Below are 20,766 nucleotides of genomic sequence, written 5' to 3' on the forward strand. Positions count from 1 at the left end.
TTAGGAATTCTCTTAAATTTAGACTCTTTAATAAGTCTAAAATTTAGATTGTTCAGTAATTTATTTTCTGCATTTTTAAAAGAAATGGATAAGTAGATTTCTTTATGGATTATGTTTATGTTCTGTGTCTAGAGATAAAAAGCAATGGACTAATGTTTATCTATAGTCACACATTGCACGTTATTCTCTGGCATTTTTCTTTTTTGAGATTTCTAGTTCTATTTAGGAATTACCCACAAAGGAAAAATGATTACACTGAAAATCCACAGGGGAGAAAATGATGGAAAAGACAAATACCCAAACCCTAATAGTAGTTGAGCTTTGATGAGCTCCGGATGAGTTTACTTTATAATTTCCACTTTTCTGTAATTTTCGATTTTCTTTGAAAAGTAAATTAGTATTTGTAATTTAAAAAATGAGTTTGCATTTTATCTAAATAAAGAAATTAAATAGATACATCAAGTATCCTGGTCAGTCTGTTCCTTCAAGCTATTTTTATTTAGTTAAACACAATACTGATCATTAATACAATGATATGTAATACTTTTGAGCATAAAACAGATACCTTGATTAAGATATAGAATAAAAATTTTTGTCAATCTCCTTTTTTTCAATATGTAGCACAGAAGAGAATAATTTTAAAAACAAAAGTGCCTGAAATGCACTATCTGAATGCTAATGATTTACTATTTTTTCTCCCTTTCTCTTCAGTCTGGTGATTGCAAAGTACTTAAATATAATTAAGCAGAAGAGACAACAAAGTACATAACCCTCCAACATTATCCCATACTTCGATTTTAAGTAGAAATTATATTTGTAAGTATTTTATGCTCTGTTTCTTTCAAAAAACTACAGTCGCTACTATATGTAATTGTTTTTATGTTATATAAGCTTTTAATGGATAAGTTCATCTCTGACATGTTATTTGGTGGAGTGCCCTCATTTGATTAGAGATAGGTTTCCTCATTATAAATCAGAAATAGTAGTAATTGCCTATATTAAACAGAAATGTCAAAGTTCATAAAGCTTGGGAATTTTTGCGCAGTAATATATATATGCATACAAGTACAATGATCACTCCTAGATGATTGTCCCTGGTTTGAAAAAGAGTTTGGTTTGACATTTAATTATTAAGCCTTTTTGCATGATACTGCCTTGCCCTAGCAGAGCTGCAATCAGATGTAGAGCCCTTTGGCTTTTAAATGTTAAAAAATTATTTGAGAAGATAGGTACCTACAATAAACTTTTAGAATAGGAATAAAAGACAGTTTAATCAATGCACATTCATTTTTCTATTTGATTGCTAACTATATAAAGAGATTTTTAGTTAATGGTCTGTCTCACATAGAAAGTCTGATTTTCTAAACATAGACTATTTTAGAAGGAATTGCTTGCTCAACTCTGTGCTTTCTGTAAAACATTGCAAATTAGCATGCGTCTGCAAGTTAAAGCCATAGAATACAGCAGGCTAAAACTGAACAGAATTTGATGGCAGACCTGTCTATACTTTTCTTGGTTTTGTCATCAGAAACATATCTTGCCAGAATGTATTCAGGATTTTTTGAACAGTCCATGAAAAGTGACAGGGATGTTAATCTCCACTTCAGCCCTGGCAACTTCACTCAAGTCCTTGGCATTCAGAATCAGGAGATAAGCGGGCTTTTGTCCTGCTCCAGGGCTCACCACCACACTCAGGACTACACCTGTTAATCAGAAGCAAATAAGGCAATGTTGAATTTTTTAAAAAATGCCCAGGGACATATATTAAATGTCACTGAAATAATATAGGAGGTATTACATTGACAAATAAAGAAAAAGCCAATGATATTTTGTTTTGACTCTTCCACCACCTCACCGTGTGACCACCCTGAAGGGGTCTTTTAAACTCTTCGTGTCCCATAGACTATAAGCTCTAAGAAGAGAGTGACCATATCTGTCTTGCCCACTGTCATATCCTGGTAGCCTACTACAATTATTAGGAGATAGAAGGTGTTCATTAAATTCTTACCGAATTAATTGACCTATGTTCATATCTGTAACATGAGATATACCATCTGATCTACCAGTGCAAGAAAAAGTCTTGTGACAAATGAAAACTGTGCACTGAAAGACACAGTATGTTGACACAGTATGTTGACAACAGTAACATATTATTTCTATTATTTCCCAAGATCTAGGTGGAAGCTTACCTCCTTCAAACAGAATTAGAGCAAACCTTTTGTGGTTTTGGCTGTATGGGCTGTATGTGTAAACTCATTTAGCATGGAATGGCTCCATAATTTTTTATTTGATTCATCTCTCTGTGGTTTTTCATATTTTAATCCCAGCTAACCAACAGTTAACTAAGACTGATGCTTTGTAACTGAGTTTTTGTTTTATAGGCTGTATCTCTGAGTCTCTTTCTAGCCCCAGCTTACTAAAAGAAATAAGCAAAACTAGAGCCACAAAGTCACAGGCTCATTCTCTTTGATCTGTTAGAATACTCAATTTTCCCTCCTTAGAACCGTTTTGTTTTTTTTCATAACTGTATCTAGGACAAGAAAGGCAAAAACCTAGAGTTCGTGCTGCTCTTTCCTCCTTCCCTCCCTCATCTAGAGCAGACATTGGTGTTCCATCATGACACCAGATGGTGCTTTAGCATTTTTTCCACTAGTGATCAAGGAGACCTGACCACAAGATTAAACTTATTTTCAAATAAGTTTACAGTGGGTAATATTAAGGAACATTTCTGAACATTAGGGAATAATTACTGAGTTCACTTCTAGTGAACTAACTACATGGATTCCAGTAAACAGAGAATGTTCGGACACATCTAGTGCTTTCATTACCATCATCTTCCTCCAAGGCATCTGGGTGAGAAACAAAGATGGGTTCTGATGGATAGGAATCTGGCTCTTGCCATACCCAAGTTTCTTTAGTTTTGACGTTCAGCTTACAGAGCTGTTTGTTAAGAAAGAAAAATCAGTCACTCAGTCGGTCAATATGTTTTACTTGACTATCATATGACTTGAAGTACTGTTTTAATATCAGTAAAATGGATTAATTACCCTGTCTGGAACAAAGTGATTCAAGCCAAGTCCATATGCATAAGTATAAGGTTTCCCACCATACTTCTGGTAGTTGATTTGAGGAAACTCAAATGCTGTAAAATAGAGCACATGCTTAGGAAAATCCAGTTAATCACTCTGAATGGAACATTTTGTTCCCTCGCGTGTGAGATTTTCCCCTACATTATCTCACCTTGGCGAGGCCCTGCAAAGAGAACCTCAGGTTCCAGCCAGATGGTCTCGTCACTGCACAGAATTGCAGTAGCAGTTGTGTTGGGGAGTGTGACTAAATTCTTGCCTGTGTCAGCCTAAGGAAAGGGATAACAGAGACCTCAGTGGGCAGAAAAGCAATACCAAGCAGCCATAAATGCAGTCTTCCTGAGATTTGTCTCCTGAGTTCTTCATTTCTTAAGTTAACACGTAGGGGGGAGCAGTGCCGAAAACTCTAGAAGGGGAGCGCGGGAACATGACTGCGAAAGCTGTCTGGGCCTGTGTCAGTGGGAAAGTCACATGACCTCTTAGGCCTTCAGTCTTCTCGGTAAAATGAGACTGTCCTCAAAGAAAAAGGCCTCTGAGGAAGGGCCTCTGGAGAAAAATTAGAAAGTATTTTTCTGCAGAACAACAAAGGCTTCAGCCCCATAGGGATCCATTTACAGTGTTCATCTCCTTTAAAGTTAGGGTATAACTTGATTTTGTTTGAAAAATATTATACAGTTATGTTGTTAAAAGGAAGAAAATAAGAAAACAACTGGACCAGATGGTTTCTAAGATTTCTTTTCACCCCCTCTCCCTCAATGCATGTGATTTTTCAGATATTTATAAAAGAAATAGATACAATGAGCCCTTTCTAAGAACATACTCATTTAGTAATACCTGTATCAAATACCTGAGTACATGTATTGTGCTAGGCTCTATTCTAGACATTTGAGATATTTGAGAGAATAAAGTCCCTGTTCTTATGGAGCTTACATTCTGGTTTGGGCACATAAACAATAAATACAATTAATTGACAAAGTGTATAGTATGTCATAAATATGGGGAGAATAAAATAGAGCAGCAGAGTAAGGGGGATCAGCAGTGTAAAGTGTAGATGAGTTGTAATTTTAATAGGTGGTCAGGGTGGGCCTCCTTGAAAAGGTGACATTTGAGACAAAACTTGTAGGAGGTGAGGAAGTTAGCAGTGCTCTGGCCATTCTGTTGAGAGTTGGGAGGAGGAAGGATGCAAGAGTGGACTCAGGGAAACAAGCGTGTCCTGTAGCAGACTGGTCAAAAGAAAACAGTGGTTCAAACTAGCCTAGTAACACTGGAGCCTGTGAGAAGTGGAAGGCGGAGCCCAGAGGATTCCCTGATCTGCAGGATATGGGGTGGAAGAGGCATGAAATTAATAGAGGAGTCAGGCATCACTCCAAGGTGTTTGGCCTGAACAATTAAATGTTATCACAAAAAGATGGGGACTACTGAAGATAGGGTGAATTTTTTGGTAGGGAAGAGGAGGAATTTAGGTTTTGTCTTACTAAGTATGCAGTGTCTGATGGACATCCAACGGAAACATGGAGTTGGCAGTAGTATATATGAACCTTGAGTTGAAAGAAAAATTGAAAATGTATATGTGGGCTCCTTTAAAGCACACGTCTTTATAAAGGGAATGAATACACAAATAAAAGATAGAACAAAAGGCTGAGTTCTGGTGTCCGCCAACATTAAGAGTTCTCCGAGAAGGGAAATAAGGGAATAGCTGGTGGGGGTAGGAGGAGACAGGAGAAAGATTTTGTAAGAGGGCAAAATAATAGCATGAAATATGAGCGACCCAATGGAGAGGGGGGAAGGGTGATGATATAGGAAAGAGGGGGAGACCTGCTACAGTGATGTCCTTGAGTGGGCGAGGGAGGATGGGAATGACTGGTTCTGGATTAGATGATGAATAAATTCAGCACGAGTACAGATGCTGGTGGGTGGGGTAGATGTGGTGGCAGAAGTCTACGTTCTTTTCTGACTTCTTTCATTTATTTCAGTGAAATAGGAAGCAGAGCCATCAGCTGAGTTTGAGTGTGGAGGTGGGAGGTGTTGGAAGTTTGAAGAGAGAAGGGTGTGAAATATTTGGTTAAATAAGTTGGGAAATGTAGTGGTAAGTTTTGTGGTCATGTATTTAAAAATGAACCAATTAACACAATTGTGTGTTTTCAACACTTAATTTCAGCTTCAGAAGCACAAGCATGGAGTGGGTGGAGAGTTTAATTTAACTAGGGTTGTGATTTTGACAAATGAACTTGACAAAATAAGAAAGAGGCACAAGAAATAATGATCTATGCAAGGGGATGATTGCAATTATTGACCGTGGAATTTTAATGGAATGAGGAGGTATGGGTAAGTCCTCAAGGGGGTGAAGGATTATAAGAAGGTAGGGGATTGAAGGCTCCTGGTGCGCATTGCAGTAGAGCAAGTGATCTTGAAATAGGTGGTAGGTAGTCAGAATGTGTCATGCATGAATCTAAGATTATGGATGAAGCACACACAAGTCATAGGTAATACCAGAGTCAAGGCTATAGCTATGGGGGAATGAGTGGCTGAGACGGAGTGGAAGATAAGATCAATGGAAGAAGTCAAGGAACTGAAAGGCCAGTTTGTTGGAGGAATCACCTCTGACGTGTATCTTAAAATCACAGAAAGTCAGGAGTAGATCTGGGACGTGTGACATTGAGCCAGAAGGGAGAGGGAGTGGTGGTTAGTAGATGACAGCAATAATGAGAAGTGTATGTATGTATATGTGTACAATCACTTGGCTACATAAGGCGTTAAAATGAAATTAAGAATTGGGAAATTTTAAGGGTGGGTGGAAGGATCAATGGTCCGAAAGCAGCAAATAAGTGGAACAAAGAGGACACGTACCCCAATTCCAGGCCTGGTGGTACAAGGGCTGTCGGAGGAGAAACTGCCTCCCCTGGAAATTGCTGCTGGAGTACAATCCTTGGGAGTCAGATTTTTGAGAGGAGAAAGAGGTGCAAGGAACATTTTGAGGAGAGGATGGTGATGTGCTATGAATTCAGAGGAAATGGTGGAGGATTTTCAGGACAGGGAGGGGAATGGGAGATGAGAATACAGAGGAATGGATTTGTGAGGTTTTGGGAAATGGGGCCTCAAGGCACTTCGTGGTGATGTTGGAAAGAAGAGAGTGGTGTGTGTACATATACACATTTATATATGCATACAAGAAGTTCAAATGTCTATGTTGAACTTACTATTTATGTGATTGTAAATTTAATTATTTTATTCTGTTCTACCTTATTTCTATTATTAAGTTTTTTATGTAAGAAATCTGTAACATTATCTTTGCTTTCCTCAAAGAGACATCTCTTCCTCTTGACTTTCCCCCACGTTTTTTGTAACAGATGCATTTATCCTTTGACCCAGCAATCTCACTTCTGAGAATCTGTCCTATTCGTATATCTGTACATACGTGAAACGACATACATAGACAGATATTCCTTGTGACATGATCTGTAAGAGCCAAAGACTGGAAACAACTTTGTTGCTCAGCCTGGAGGGATGCTCAGAAAAATAATAGTGTATGGCTGAAAACAACGAGCTCTTCAGTGTATATTGTTCAGTGTCTTCAGCTCCTTCCTCTTTCCCTAAGCCCTCACATGCAGTTAGCCACCAACTTCGGATGACTTTACCTCCTGAACATTTCTCAGCATGGTGCCTTCCTTTCTCTCTCAGTTCCCATTGTTTTCATTCAGACATTATCCTCTTATTTGCTCAATTGCTTTAACCCTCTAACAGAGCCTTTAGCTTGTAGACTCTCCACCTCCCAAACTCCTCTACAATGCTACTAGAATGACCTTTCTAAAATACAGATTTGATTATGTCACCCCCCCACACAGGCACACTTAATATACTTCAATGGCGCCCTTTCATTTTTATAACACCTGAGGGCTATAAAGCCCCCTACAGTATCGCTCCAACCTGTCTTTCCAGTCCCTCTGCCCAATGCTCATCTCCCCTATGCTCTGAATGAACCTAGTAACTACTTTATATTTCCATACAAAGTTTTGCTTTTATTTATTTATTTTCATTTTATTTTTTTTTAATCTTCATCTGAGGATTTTTTCCCATTGCTTTTCAGAGAGAGTGGAAGGGAGAGAGGGAGAGAGAGTGAAACATCGATGTGAAAGAGACACCTTGATTGGTTGCCTCCCGAGTGTGCCCCCACTGAGGCCGGGGATTAAGCCTGCAACTGAGGGACGTGCCTTTGGGTGGAATCAAACCTGGGACCTTTCAGTCCACAGGCTGGTGCTCTAACCACTGAGCCAAATCAGCTAGGGCTGCTTGCTTTTTTTTTTTTAATCTTCTTCCTGCATCTGTAGAAGCTCTTTCGTCTAACTGATGGCCCACACCAATGTCCTCCCTCTTTCTCATTCTTTTTAGACCTTGCTTAAGAGTAGTAATGTCTGGTTCTAAATTGGGCTTATTTCCCACTACATCTGACCTCAGTCTTGGATACAATGTTTTACATTCCTTGTAGCTGCTTCAACTGCTTTGGTGTATATACCTCATTTATACATAGATGAGTGTGAATATTCGTCTACTGATTGTGAAAATTATATTTTTTCTTGATTCTGACTGGCATTTCTATCACACTAAAAATGTTTGATGTTATCCTGATAGTCTAAAAAGATAGTCTCTGATTAAAGAAAAAAAAAAGTAGAAATAAAAAGATGACAGTTTAAGGCTATTAATGATTTTTATCTTCTAGTAATATTTTCAGAAGGCTTTTAGGAAACCAAAATAATTTAATAGGCTGATTTCCCTACAGGGGCACTTTTTGATGCTTAATTTTTCTAGAATCTTAAGCCATTTAAATTTAATTACTTACATTATTATTATTTTTTAAATATATCTTTATTGATTTCAGAGAGAGGAAAGGAGAGGGAGAGAGAGATAGAAACATCAGTGATGAAAGAGTCATTGATCGGCTGCCTCCTGCATGCCCCCAACTGGGGATCGAGCCTGCAACCCGGGCATGTGCCCTGACCGGGAATCAAACCTCGATCTCCTGGATCCTAGGTCGAAGCTCAACCGCTGAGCCACGCCCAGCTGGGCCAATTACTTACATTATTGACAAATGATCCTGGGAATAAGTGGTCTGTACTATGCATTAAGAAAGTATATTTTAAAGGGATTTTGTAAATGAAAGAGTAACCAATGTAGAATCACAAATCACTCTTCTGAGCTTCAGTTTTCTCCTTTGTAAAATGAGGGGAGTCGAATTAGTTTATTTTTAAAGTTCCTTCCAGCTCAGAAATTTCAGGACCCTATGTAAGAACATAAAGCAGGAAGACAAATCCTGGGGAGATGAAACATTCTGGTTATGTGTGAAACCTATGTAGAGGATGGTTACCTTGTCAATATTCAAAGGAAGAACATATCGTCTCACTTCAGGCTGGGGGGCCTTTCTGGCGTTTTTCTTCACCTCTTCCCAGTTCTCGCGTAAATTGGCCAAGTATAAGTAATTATAAACAAATTCAAATCTGCAAAAATAAGAAGTCAAATGTGAGCACACACAATCACAAATAATTTTAGAGACATGATTCAAGCTGTTTAAAAGCACAAATGCCTGCCTGTTCTTTATTCCCCGACTTGAATACTGCTAATGTCACAGGTATATGAAAGTCATTTCCTCCTGCCCACGCTGGGTGAAAAAAGAGATCCCTGCCTCATGGATATGTTTAAATAACAGCAGCCTTTGGTACTTCCTGCTCTGCCTCTCGATTACCATTCTGTCTGTGTCTTTAGGTACTGCTGTCTTTAGTGATCTGGCTAATTTGGAGGAAGCATGCCTCTCCCTCCCAAACCCAGAGTGGGTTGAGTTCAAGGTCCCCCAAGGAATTTTGTCAAGTTTAAGTGAAGTTGAATTTAAGTTCACTTATCAGGTCATAGAACCTTATCTTTTCAGGTCTGATTCATGGACCTGGTCGGTTTTCAATCATTAACCACGGTTCTTATGTTCAGTTTGTGTTTCTGATGACCTAAGCTCTCTACATACAGCTTTTTCAATGATATCTTCTGACTTAAGCATACTTCTTGCTTTTAGACTGCAATTCAGGTTAAATATTGAGAGCAGCATCTCTGAAAAAGGCCCTTAATTTCCAGAAGCAACTATAGATGTAACATTTATCCACTGTCCTTTCTTACCCTTTCCAGCAACAGAGGTCCACAATCAGAAACTCGTTGTCTTCGTAGGTATTGATGTGGTGGAAAAGATTAAAAGAAGAGGTCCTGTACTTGTTATTGAGATACTTTCTTCTTTTTTTGTCGGCAATATGAAGCCAAACCTTGAAAATGAGAAAAATATTTTGATGCATTTAAAAAGGAAAACGTGTGCATTATGAAATACACCATCTTTTGAAAAATAAAATTTTTATTGTTGAAAGTATTACAGATGTCCCCTCCCCCCTCTTGCAGACTTTCCCTGCATTCTTGTCTGTCCATGGGCTATGCATGTATGCATATAAGTTCACTGCATCATCTCTTCCTGCCTCCCACCTCCACCTTCCCTCTGAAATACGTCTGTTTCATGCTTCAATGCCTCTGGATCTTTTCTGATCGTTAGTTTATTTTGTTCATTAGACTCTGCATTTAAGTGAGATGGAAACATGCCTTCTTTAGGATCACAGACCAGACAAATAAATGTAAGACTTACCCCCATCGTTTCATTGGACTCAAAACAGTCCATGTAGTTGGCTCCCCAAAGACTCCATGAAGAGAGGAACTTGAACAGGTTAATTTTGACTGGTGTCTCCACAAAAACGATGTAGTTGGGAGTCAAACCAAAACTGTTCACAAACACAAATGGACTTGTGAATAGGATGGGCATATTCTCAAACCACAAAGAAATGTGTATGCATGAGGTATGCTCAGTTACATAAATCAATAGTGCCTACTTGAAATTAATTATGTTTAAATTTAGGTTTCTGCAAGAGAATGTAATCAGGATTGGTATCAAAGGTAGGCAAAGCAGATCTTTAAAATTAGGTTTTCCTGAAGATTCAGAGCAGGCCTTCAAAGTTACCTATGGACGTAAGATGGCTTGAATCGGTCACTGCAGGGGAATTGGACAACGACCTCTGACTTGCTTATTGGATCTTCCTTGTCTGAAATAAAGTGGTTTTAAAAGGCTTTGGAACAACCTTTTTAAAAATTTTTTTAAATATAAAGCATTTAGAACAGTGTATGCAAGCAAAGAAATACATTTTCAGGTCTTGATTTTTTTTAGAGCTTATGTTCATTTTCTTTTTTTTTAAGCAAATCTTTGATTTTTTAAATATATTTTATTGATTTTAGAGAGAGGAAGGAAGAGGGAGAGAGAGATAGGAGCATCAATGATAAGAGAGAGTCATTGATCGGCTGCCTCCTGCACACTGGGGATCGAGCCCGCAACCCAGGCATGTGCCCTCACCGGGAATCGAACCTTGATCTCCTGGATCATAGGTCAATGCTCAACCGCTGAGCCACACCAGCCGGGCTGTTCATCTTCTTAGTCACTGACATTTCTTAGCAAAATTTCATGTGAAGCTGCAGTCACTCAGGAAAATCCAAATAGCAACAGATTTGGGGAAGTGCACTCCCATAGTGTTGTGGCAGGCAGAGCACATTGGAGTCACATCTTACTACTGGAGGTGGGTTCTAAGTCAGGGGACTAAGGCACAGCTTTAGTATAGTCACATGCCTTTTACAATCTCTTAAATTGCTTCCACAGTAGTATAGGTAGGTTTGTGTCAATAGCTCTGCACAGTAATTCTTATGCAAATTAAAGTTCATTTACTACTAAGTCAGTAGTCTTTAAAACCTTAGTGTGTATCAAAATCCCATAAAGGGCTTCTTAAAATAGTTATTGGGGTCCCACTCCCAGAATTACTCATTCAATTGGCTTTGAGTGGGGCTCAAGATTCGTATTTCTAACAGGTTCCCAGTTGATGCTGGGACTATACTTTGAGAACTATATGAACAATACTAAACAAAAATCCATATATATTTAAATAATTCCATCATCAGGATGGTTATCAAATTTCTGGCAATGAATGAAGGATGAATGGAGAATTCTAAAGAGTACTCTCTCCTGTTTTAATATACTTTAACTATAATATTAATATGAGTTAATATATTTGCAGTTTTGTGAATTAAACATATTCAAAATAATACATTCTCGTATATGTGTGTATGCTATTATGCATATGCATATTTAAAATAAAAATTTAATTTCATCTGGCATACGAATAAGTGCTCAATAAATGTTTGCTACATTTGATTGTAAATCTTATGTGACCAAATCCACATATACACTATGTCCTTGACACATTGCAGAAACAGAACTTGGCCACTTGCTTTCTGTATTTTCAAGTTGTCATTTTCTGCTATCATGCCCTTGGCCATTGGTAGGGTGGGGTGTGGGCAATTGTCTTGAAATCTGAGAGTAATTTAATTGTGCATATTGTGCTATCCTGATATTCTGATCTGGTATCCTGTATTTCCAGTGACTTTCATACAATATAGATATTTGTTTTAAGAAGAATCAAGTTGGTGAACTGACCTGCTTGTAGTGGAGGGATCTTTACAATATTGTAGGTAATTGAAAAATTTTTCCCAAAGCAATTGCCAATGTTGTATACAGTTCCATCACTTTCAATGTGCGGATGAGCTGTGGCTCCATTGACGGAGACATAGTTGCAAAGATCAACCTGTGAAAGAAGAGTAAATGTCACCCATGTTAAGAGAAAGATTAAGTTACACTTTTGGTCTCTAGTTTTGACCTCACCATTACTGCTTGCACCCTCACCATAAGTGCACTTTCTCTTTCCTTCTATCTCTCTGGGTCCTACCCTCTCTGAAGTCTGCTTAATTCCCATCTTCAGTGCAGAGCTCTCCCCTGGCCCCCATGCTGACCCCACATGCCTCTGAAATCTTGGAATTCTCCCTGACTGTGCTCTTTGACTAATGTGGACCATACACTGCTATGGTTAGCTATTTTCCTTTCGCACATGCAGGTCGTCCTAAAACAATGATACATTTGAATCCCTGGACTTCTTTATATTCCCCCTCATTGTATTAGATGAAGTGTATGGAATTGCTGATATTTAATACTTTTCATTTTAGCATGGAATGGACTGAGGGATCTCAGAGGGAAGGTGGGAGTGGGGGAGTGGGTGGGGAGAGATTAATCAAAGAACTTACATGCTTATATGCATAACCCATGGACACAGACATTGGTATGGGGAAAGCCTGGGGGCGGGGTGGATGCGGGGTGGGGGTGTGATCAATGGGGGGAAAAAGGGGACATCTGTAACACTTTTAACAATAAAGGTAAATTTTTAAAAATAATTTTCATTTTATAAAAATAGCAACTTTGTATGGTATAACCTAAATATCAAATCCAGGGTCTTGCACAGAGTATGAAACTGGAATTGGAAGGGACCTCAGGATTTATCTAGTATAGAAAGTCTTAACCTAAGTAGATTTCAGGGGAACCACAAAACTCCTGGAATTAAATGCAAATGTTTTTGGAGAGAGGATTTAATGCTTTAATTCAACTTGGAGTCTCATAAGAAATTCAGAACCACAAATCTAGCATAAAACTCTCAGTTTACAGGAGAGACTGAGGTCCCAGAGAGGTCAAATGACTTGTTCAAGGACACAGAGCCACATGTTCGCAAAATCAGCACTAGAATTCCTACCTAGGACCTGCTCAGTAAGGATTTGTTGAATGAAGAATTGAAGTAGTATATATTTTTCTAACCAATTTTTTTTCTATTTGATTAGGAGGTTAACTTTAAAGCATACGGGGTTTTTAGTATCTTTACTTCAATAATAGCCAAGATACTCATTTATTCATTCAATCATTCATTAAGTACTCTTTGAGCTTCTATTATATACCAGACACTGTACCAGGGTCTAGAAAAACAGAAATAGATGGTCCATGCTTTCAAGACCTTCAGTATAGACTTTTGCTGTCCAATATTGTAGCCACACATACTAATTTAAATATAAATTAATCATAAGTAGATAAAACTTCAAATTTAATTCCTCAGTCACATCAATCACATTTCAAGTACACAATAGCGCTTGGTCAATGCAGACATAGAACATTGCCAGCCCTGTAGAAAGTTCTATTTGACAGCACTGTGCTACATCAATGAGCTAGCATACAGACAGTGCTGTGGGTGTAGAGAAAGGCCATCTAACCGGGACTGGGAGATTAGGCAGGGCTTCCCAACCAATGACTCCAGCTAATGCTTGAAAGATGAATAAAAGTTATTCAGGTGGACAAGGGTGACAGTGTGTCCCAGGCAGTGGGAGCCCTAATGTGCAAGCCCAGAGTTGTGAAACAGCATGTGTTGTTTGGGGACTACTAGTCGTTTAACATGGAGGCCTTGAAGGGCATGCGTGGTGGAGGGGCAATAAGAATGGGCCAGCCACGAGGCCCTTGTTTGGAGTTTATCTTGGAAACTATGGGTGCCCTAGGTGGAGTAATACATTCATACTTGCACTTTAGAAAAATTGCTTCTACTGAAGTAAGGAAGTTGTATTTAAGAAATCAGGCAGGAAGCAAAGGCACTGATTATGAGGCTATTTCAGTAATAGTAAACAAAAAAATCTCAACTTTTAAAAACTATATTTTAACATGAAGTCAGGATACAATTCTGTTCACAATGAACCTGACCCCTAATAAAATCTATTTTGGAGCCATATCATGAATTTCATATTTTCAACTAAAATATCATGGCAGTTGGCATACAGATTCACTACCAGAGCCAGTCCCCTTCAGTTTTCCTCTAAGTGACCTACACACATAGTCATATGTGGTTACAAACATACATGAAAAACAAGAAAGAGCTATTGAGAGTATGGTAAGCCTTAGTAAAGAGTCTGTTGAGAGTTATAAATCAGCTTGTGACACTGAGAGCCAGTGTTGGAACTACTTTTCCTTTCTATTCCTGGTACACTAAATTTCTGATCTTGAATTCCACCTAACTGATCTCCTAGCTCCCGTATCTCTTTTGCCCTCCCATACAGTTTACACATGGCAGATTGAATATCCTAAAGCACAGCTCCACTTATATCACTGTTCTGAGCAAACTTACAGTAGCTTCCTATTAGCTAAACAACTTACTCCAAATTTTTGTCCATTATTCAGACTTTTAGTTTCACCCTACCCTGTGTCCCACTATTCCCCTTGACACTGCGTGCCCTAGATCACCAGCTCTCAGCTGGGAGTGATACTGCCCCCTAGGGGGAGAATTGGAAATGTTGGGGAACATTCTGGGTTTCCACAATGATTGAGGACATGACTGGTATTTAGTGAATGGGACCAGGGATGCCAAACCTGTGCAGTGTGGGGACAGCCCCCCCAATGACAAATGATCTCCCTCCCAATGTCATTAGCTCCTCCACTGAGAAATACTGCCAATCTAGCCAAAGAAATTATTCTTTAGTTTCTGTGAACATATCCTCTATTTTCCTACCTTTATACCTTTGACTATGTTACATCCTTTACCTGAAATATCCTTTCTCCAAATACAATGAAGTTGTTTCTGTCCTTTAACTTCTAACTCAAATGCAAGCCTTTTTAATCTCCCTTGATCTGCGCCACTTTGCATCCCCCAACTACTGCCAGGAGTGCTTTCATGGAAGGTTTTCCTTCTCCTAAAGGATTCGTCATATTACGTGTCCTATTAGAGTTAAGTTGTATATTTGTTTGATTTCTGAATTGAGATGTTAAGCTTTCTGAAGACAAGAGGAATGCCTTCAAATAGTTACATCTTAATAAATATTGGTTGAAAATATAGATCTAGTTTATTGAATGCTGCATGGAGATTGTCAAAGTTCTCAGCAAAATTTGTCTCTAATATTGCTGATATTTTTCTCTATGCTGTTTCATTTAAAATATACCTTTATTTCTAATGAGAAGTATCTGTAAGGGGCAAATTGGTGCAATGTACTTGTCTGGAATCATGTATATCGGTGTTTTCAATATTAATAGCTATAAATTTTTTTAACACCCAATGTGTGCCAGGTCCATGCTAATCTATATAAGCCAATAAGGGCAGGGACCATGTTGTCTTACCCATTGATGTAGCTGCACTTGGCATAAGTTCTGCTACATGGCAGGGACTCAAAAAATACTTGTGTCACAAATAAATGAATGAACACATTAGGCATTTTATAAGGTTTTCCTTCATTCCATATAATAAGTGTTTAAAATATCATAGATGAAGAAACAAAGTTTGCCCTATGTCATGTAGCTAGTAGTTAATGACAAAGCAAGAATCTGAAAATCTGTCTAGCTCTCATGCTCTTACTACCAAATTGCACAGTTGATTTAATTCTAAATTGCAATTCTAAGTTCTTGAGCAACATCACCTGATCACTGTATCCTACCTGCTTAATTGTCTCCAAGGTCTCGGGATTAATCTTTGTGATGAAGTTGGTCTCTGTGCAGGCATAGTAATCTTCCCCCACTGGGTAGATGTTAACAAGGGCATTGTCAGTAATCTCTATTCCTCGAAAGTAAGAAAAAAACCTGCACAAGCAAATGGATTTTTTAGTTCAGTAACTTTCAGACCATGAGAGAAAAAGGGCTAATGTAAAATGTCTTTAATAACATGCAGTTAGGTTTCAGTAACCTGGAAAATATATTCTTGCAGGGATCTGGGAAAGCACAGGTGCCGAACTCTGTTATCACGATCCTCTTCTCAGTCATAGCTCTTACGTAGGCATCAGTGCGGATGAACCTGAAGGACATTACGACATGGGAAAAGGTCATAGACAGGGGCAGTCAGTGTAGTCCACGTGGAGCTTAGAATGGGCCTTCTGGGTGTCCTTCCTGAGTCAGAATCGTAAACCCACAACATAAAGAATGAAGAGTATTGCCAGGTCACTTTCTCCTGGTGACCAAAGGAGAAAAAGACAATGTGCCATGAGCTTCAATTTATGTCCTGTAAATCTCACAGTGACAGAGGAGGAACTCAAGGCTCAGAGAAGTTAAGTGATTGGCATTTGTGGCTGAGCTGGGTTACAATTCAGGTTGACCAGAGCTGGAAAACATGCATTCTCCATATCACACCATGCAGTCCCTGTGGTAGTTGAGGTAGGATCTATGACTTCCTTTAAAAATTTATTCTCCTACTTTTAAAAGTAGGGATCCTTCAATCCAGTCTCTTGCACAGGCAGGACTACTGAACCATATCCCAGACTGTATGGCATACATTGCCTAGGATTTCTCTTGTGGAGAGTCAATTAAAATCTGATTTTACCCTTCCTCCAACCCATATAAGTGTTTAAAATTCATAGATGAAGAAACAAAGCCATGAAGAGAAAAAAATACCAAGGTCTTTAGAGGACATATGAAAGTTTTGTCTGATCTCCAAAACATGGTTTTTCATAGCTAAGTTTTTGCTTGACCTGATCAATTTCTCTTTTTATTACAGTCCAAGTTATCCTGACTACTTTAAGCCAAGATTCACTCTTCCTTTTGACATCTCTTTAGAATGCTTGATGTCTGTGGTGAACAGCAAAGCCACTAACAGGCCAGAATATTAAAGTGCAAGACAAACTATTTATTGTGGTGTTAATGGGTGTTTTCTGGGGTGATGGCTTAATTTCCTATTTTTAGAAAATTTCTCTTTCTTGTATCATTATCACATATTTGGTCCTTATCTCCTTTGTGGCACCCCTCTCTCCTTCCCCGTGGCCTTTTTGATTATTAAAAAAGGGAAGGAGTCAAGAGAGCCAATGGTCTAGTAATAATAATAACTATAATAATATTATTATTATTGAATATTTCCCATGTAGTAGGCACTGTGCTCTTATTTATTTCTTGTAATGAACCCTGAAGTAGATTCTATTTTAGAGATGATAAAATGAAGAATTAGATATTAACATCTTGCCAAAGGTTGCCAAAGGTATCTGGTAGATATAGGATTTGAAGCCAGGCCTTTTGGACCCCAAAGGTCTAGTTGTCCTTCATCCCATACCACAATTTCCAGGTGTCCATCCAGATGCACTGGCCCAAGTGGATTCTGAGAGGAAGTGAGTATATACATCCCCTCTTGGGTTCAGGAGGTTGAAAAGCCCACGGGAGGAGGAGCTGAGCTAGGCCTCACCCCTAGTAGGGGGAGTGGGGCCTAGTGTTCCTTTACCTTCGATGGTATGTGACATGCCCTTCTTTAAAGTCAAACTTGTGCAGGAGGGCTTGCCCATCAAACAGGTGGTAAAATGGCTCAGATCCAACTTCAAAGAGTCCTGGCCCACATCGAAGGAGACTGCCGGTGAGCCAGAGGGGGATCCTGCCTGTGATGAATGTGAGACACAGAGCATTGTTTCTTTCTCCTGCCCTTGGCTGGGCTGTCCCTGGTCACGCACAGTGGGTATACTAGCAGCCCGATTGGGCAACCTCTTCTTTATAAAGCTGGCAGTGATTTTCATTCCCAGCTCTCACATTGGGCCGCACTTAGGAAATGACTGCTTGTCAACTCTCCTTTCTCTAGGAGACCAAGTAGGAGAACATGTGGCAATGCCTCAGAGTTTGGATAACCATTTGGAAGGAGACAGGGAAAAGCCACCTTGAGGGAAATGGGATTCTCTACCCAATAGATTTCTCCAGATACCAATACATTTATCTTTTTCTAACATCTCACTTTTAATAATTTCAAATTTCTGGATATAGTTTGATAGGGTAGGGGTAGGAAGGATGGATGAAGAGCAGGGATCAAGACACTAAAAGAAGATGGGTCTATAGAAAAAATCATTTAAATGCAACAAGAATATTTGCGTTTTAAAATCTAGAGCTATATTCCTTAGAGGGTATGTGCTAGTGTCCAGGCGAAGGTCAACCTGCTATAGGAGAAAGTGCACAGGGCTGGTTGTTAGGGACCTGGAGTCTGGTTCAGGACTTGCCATGTGCCATCTCCAGGCCTCAGTGTCCTCATCTGCCGGATGAGGGGTGCACAAGAAAGACCTTAAGGCCTTTCAGTCGAAGCAGTTACATTTGTGGCCTTTTATCCTTTGAAAAGTGCAGTGTTTGCTTAATCCTTACAAATGTTCTTTTTCTCTTTCTTTTTTAAACAAATGGATTATTTCCTACAGCTCAATTTCAGCAACCTACTTGATAAAGATTTATATTTCTGATAAAATCTTTAAGAAGGCATGACTTAACTAAAAGTTATAGCATTAATTTAATTGCTAGAACCTAGATTGTTAGCATCAGAATCTCGTTAAGAGCGTTTGGCTCATCCCTTCTGTTTTACAGAAGAGGAAACTGGGAGGAAAGAGACTTGCCGAGGCTTTGGCCTTCCCATAACACCATGTCCAAGCAAGTACGCTGTGTGGGCTGTGTGCTGTCTTTGGACAGTGATAACAGTAGAACTAACCACCACCTGTTGATCGCTTAGTTTTGGATATTGGGTGAATTTTTCTATTTACACTATCTCATTTCATCCTTACAACATTCCCATGAGGTAAAATTTTGTTTTTGGCCAGTGAAGGAATTGAGGCTCAGAAAGTTTAAGTAACTTGTAGGATTCATAGCTACTGAAATGATAGAGCTTCCATTAGCACCGACATTTGCCTGACTCCAGAACCAAGACTCTTCCAATATAACGGACATAAAACCTACCACCCTTTAATGTAATATTCCCGGATGCTTGTCACCAGGCCCTCATTTATCCAGACACTGACAGAGCAGATATTCCCAGGGCCTTTACTATGTGCCAGGCGCTGAGCTAGGCACTGATAGTCTAAAGATGACAAAGGTGTAGTCCTAGTCCTCAAGGAATTCCAGTTAGGTAGCATTTTTCTGCATTAGAGAAATAAAGAAAAGGTAAATGAGAGGAAATGGGTTCTGGGAATAGAAATCTTGAACCTCCAGATTCCCCTCTGCAGCCCATGGGGGAGCCAGTAAGGAGACGTGCCAATGGATACAAAGAAAGAGAAGCGAGATCTCGAAGCAAAAGAGAGTGGCTTCAGGGTCGGTGAGACCAACCTGTAACGTGAGCTGTGAGCGGCGAGGAGAGCTCCTCCACAGTTTCGAACAGTTTCTTGTAACCACCAGCAGGATGCTCAACTCTGAGATGAGGCATAATGAGGAAGAAGCCTGTGTTAGTTCTCAAAGAAGCCCACGAAAGCAGAGGCAGAGTTCCAGGACACAAGGTGCTCCCTGGCTGGAGGCCAGGTCACCCGACCGGTCCAGCTCTGCCACGGGGGCCACGGTGCTCAGGGGCTACAAACACAGTCAGGTTTGCAAGCGGGGCCCGGGTCATGCTCCTTCTCTAATGTTAAGGGGAATGACCTCCCTTTCAGTGTCACAGTGGACTCGCTTAGTCTTGCCCTCTGCATTTCCCCCATCATTCTGAAGCTAAATCAACTAAACCTGCTGTAATCACTTCTCTTCCTGACACAGGCCTCCCCACGGAACTGCGCTGCCCAGTCTATGCTCTCAGCCTCGGGCATCTTTACTCTCTTGCGTCCCAGACTGTCTCATCTCTCTCCCTCCTATGAGTTTAAAGAAGACAGCTGTTTGGGCCGGTGCCTCATCCTTTGTTCTTCACCCGTGTTATACCAACTTCTCTTGCTGTCATCTCAGGTCTTCATTAATCTCCAAGGTAGTCAGTTTTATATTTTTTATTTCCTGCCTCCTCACTTCGGTTCCATTTTATAACTTCTCAGAGTGGGAGTTCTGACCAGACTCCATAATAACTAATGATAGTTGTCTTTTATTAAGCACTTACTATGTGCCACATGCCATAAAAACAAAATTGCATGTTGTTAGCACATTTAAATCTCACTACAACACAATGGGGTAAGTACTAGTGTTATACTCATTTTATATATGTTAAAACCTAGACTTTAAAATGTTAAGTAAGCCTGGCCGGGTGTGGCTCAGTGGTTAAGCATCGACCTAGGATCCAGGCAATCAGGGTTTGATTCCCGGTCAGGGCACATGCCCGGCTTGCAGGCTCGATCAATGACTCTCTCATCATTGATGTTTCTATCTCTCTCTCTCTCCCTCTTCTTTCCTCTCTCTGAAATCAATAAAGATATATATTTTTTTAAAAAAGTTAAGTAATTTGCCCCAAATCACATAGCGAGGAGGTGGTTGGGTAAGAAGTAGAACCCAGGTCTGCCTTATTGAAATCCTCACACTCATAGATGTTTCCAAGGTCCATTCTAAGGCACACAGATCCCACTATAATTTACATTTGAATTCTAGATATTTGCTTCAATATATAAACAGGAAGAAACTCCCTCAACAAGACCTAAAGCCTCCCCTAAATAGGCATCAATCTTCTTCAGGAGCTCTTGAAATAGCCCATTTGCCGTCAACCCACTAAGGCATTTAAAAGAAATCTCCCAGAGATACTTACTGGATGGACATTTTCTCTCAGGACTGAGAGGTCTGGCACCAGGTGCGGAATGAGGGAGCAAGCCCTCAGCCAGGGCCCTTATATGCTTTCTCAGTCCTCTTAAGAGGAGTTATGGCCTTGCCCGCCCTTTCCCACCCCCTTAGCTGAGGCAAGGGGAACAGAGGTGGCTTTCAGCACTCAGGTCCTCCTGATGCTTGAGCACTATTTGGGGCTTGCGGTTCCCATAACAGTTCTTTGGGCTGTTTTCCAGAGACCTCAATCCTTGCCAAAGAGAATGAGAAGTGGATTAGAAAGAAAGGAGCTGT

At 39.7% G+C, this 20,766-nt stretch overlaps 1 protein-coding gene across 1 annotated transcript; it reads right to left on the reverse strand.

Annotated features, from left to right (window-relative positions):
* Positions 1-561: 561 nt before the first annotated feature.
* RPE65 (retinoid isomerohydrolase RPE65) lies at positions 562-20,472 on the reverse strand. Its single transcript, XM_016216765.2, has 14 exons — positions 20,462-20,472; positions 19,081-19,163; positions 17,240-17,390; positions 15,725-15,832; positions 15,480-15,621; positions 11,635-11,782; positions 10,117-10,198; positions 9,748-9,880; positions 9,240-9,379; positions 8,446-8,575; positions 3,241-3,355; positions 3,048-3,142; positions 2,829-2,940; positions 562-1,703 (listed from the first exon to the last, which is right to left on the reverse strand). Exons 1-14 carry the CDS (start codon positions 20,470-20,472, stop codon positions 1,552-1,554), a joined length of 1,602 nt encoding a protein of 533 aa, XP_016072251.2. The 3' UTR covers positions 562-1,551.
* Between the last annotated feature and the right edge of the window lie 294 nt (positions 20,473-20,766).

Source organism: Miniopterus natalensis, chromosome 9 (genome assembly GCF_054644295.1).
Source record: "Miniopterus natalensis isolate mMinNat1 chromosome 9, mMinNat1.hap1, whole genome shotgun sequence".
NCBI classification, from domain to species: domain Eukaryota; kingdom Metazoa; phylum Chordata; class Mammalia; order Chiroptera; family Miniopteridae; genus Miniopterus; species Miniopterus natalensis.

What these genes read in the sequence shown, in the direction of transcription:
- RPE65 (XM_016216765.2), bottom strand. An exon ending in TGCAAGAATATATTTTCCAG is followed by an intron (nt 15,622 to 15,724) that starts GTTACTGAAACC and finishes TTGCTTGTGCAG; the next exon opens with GTTTTTTTCTTACTTTCGAG. An exon ending in GACCTCTGTTGCTGGAAAGG is followed by an intron (nt 8,576 to 9,239) that starts GTAAGAAAGGAC and finishes TTATTTTTGCAG; the next exon opens with ATTTGAATTTGTTTATAATT.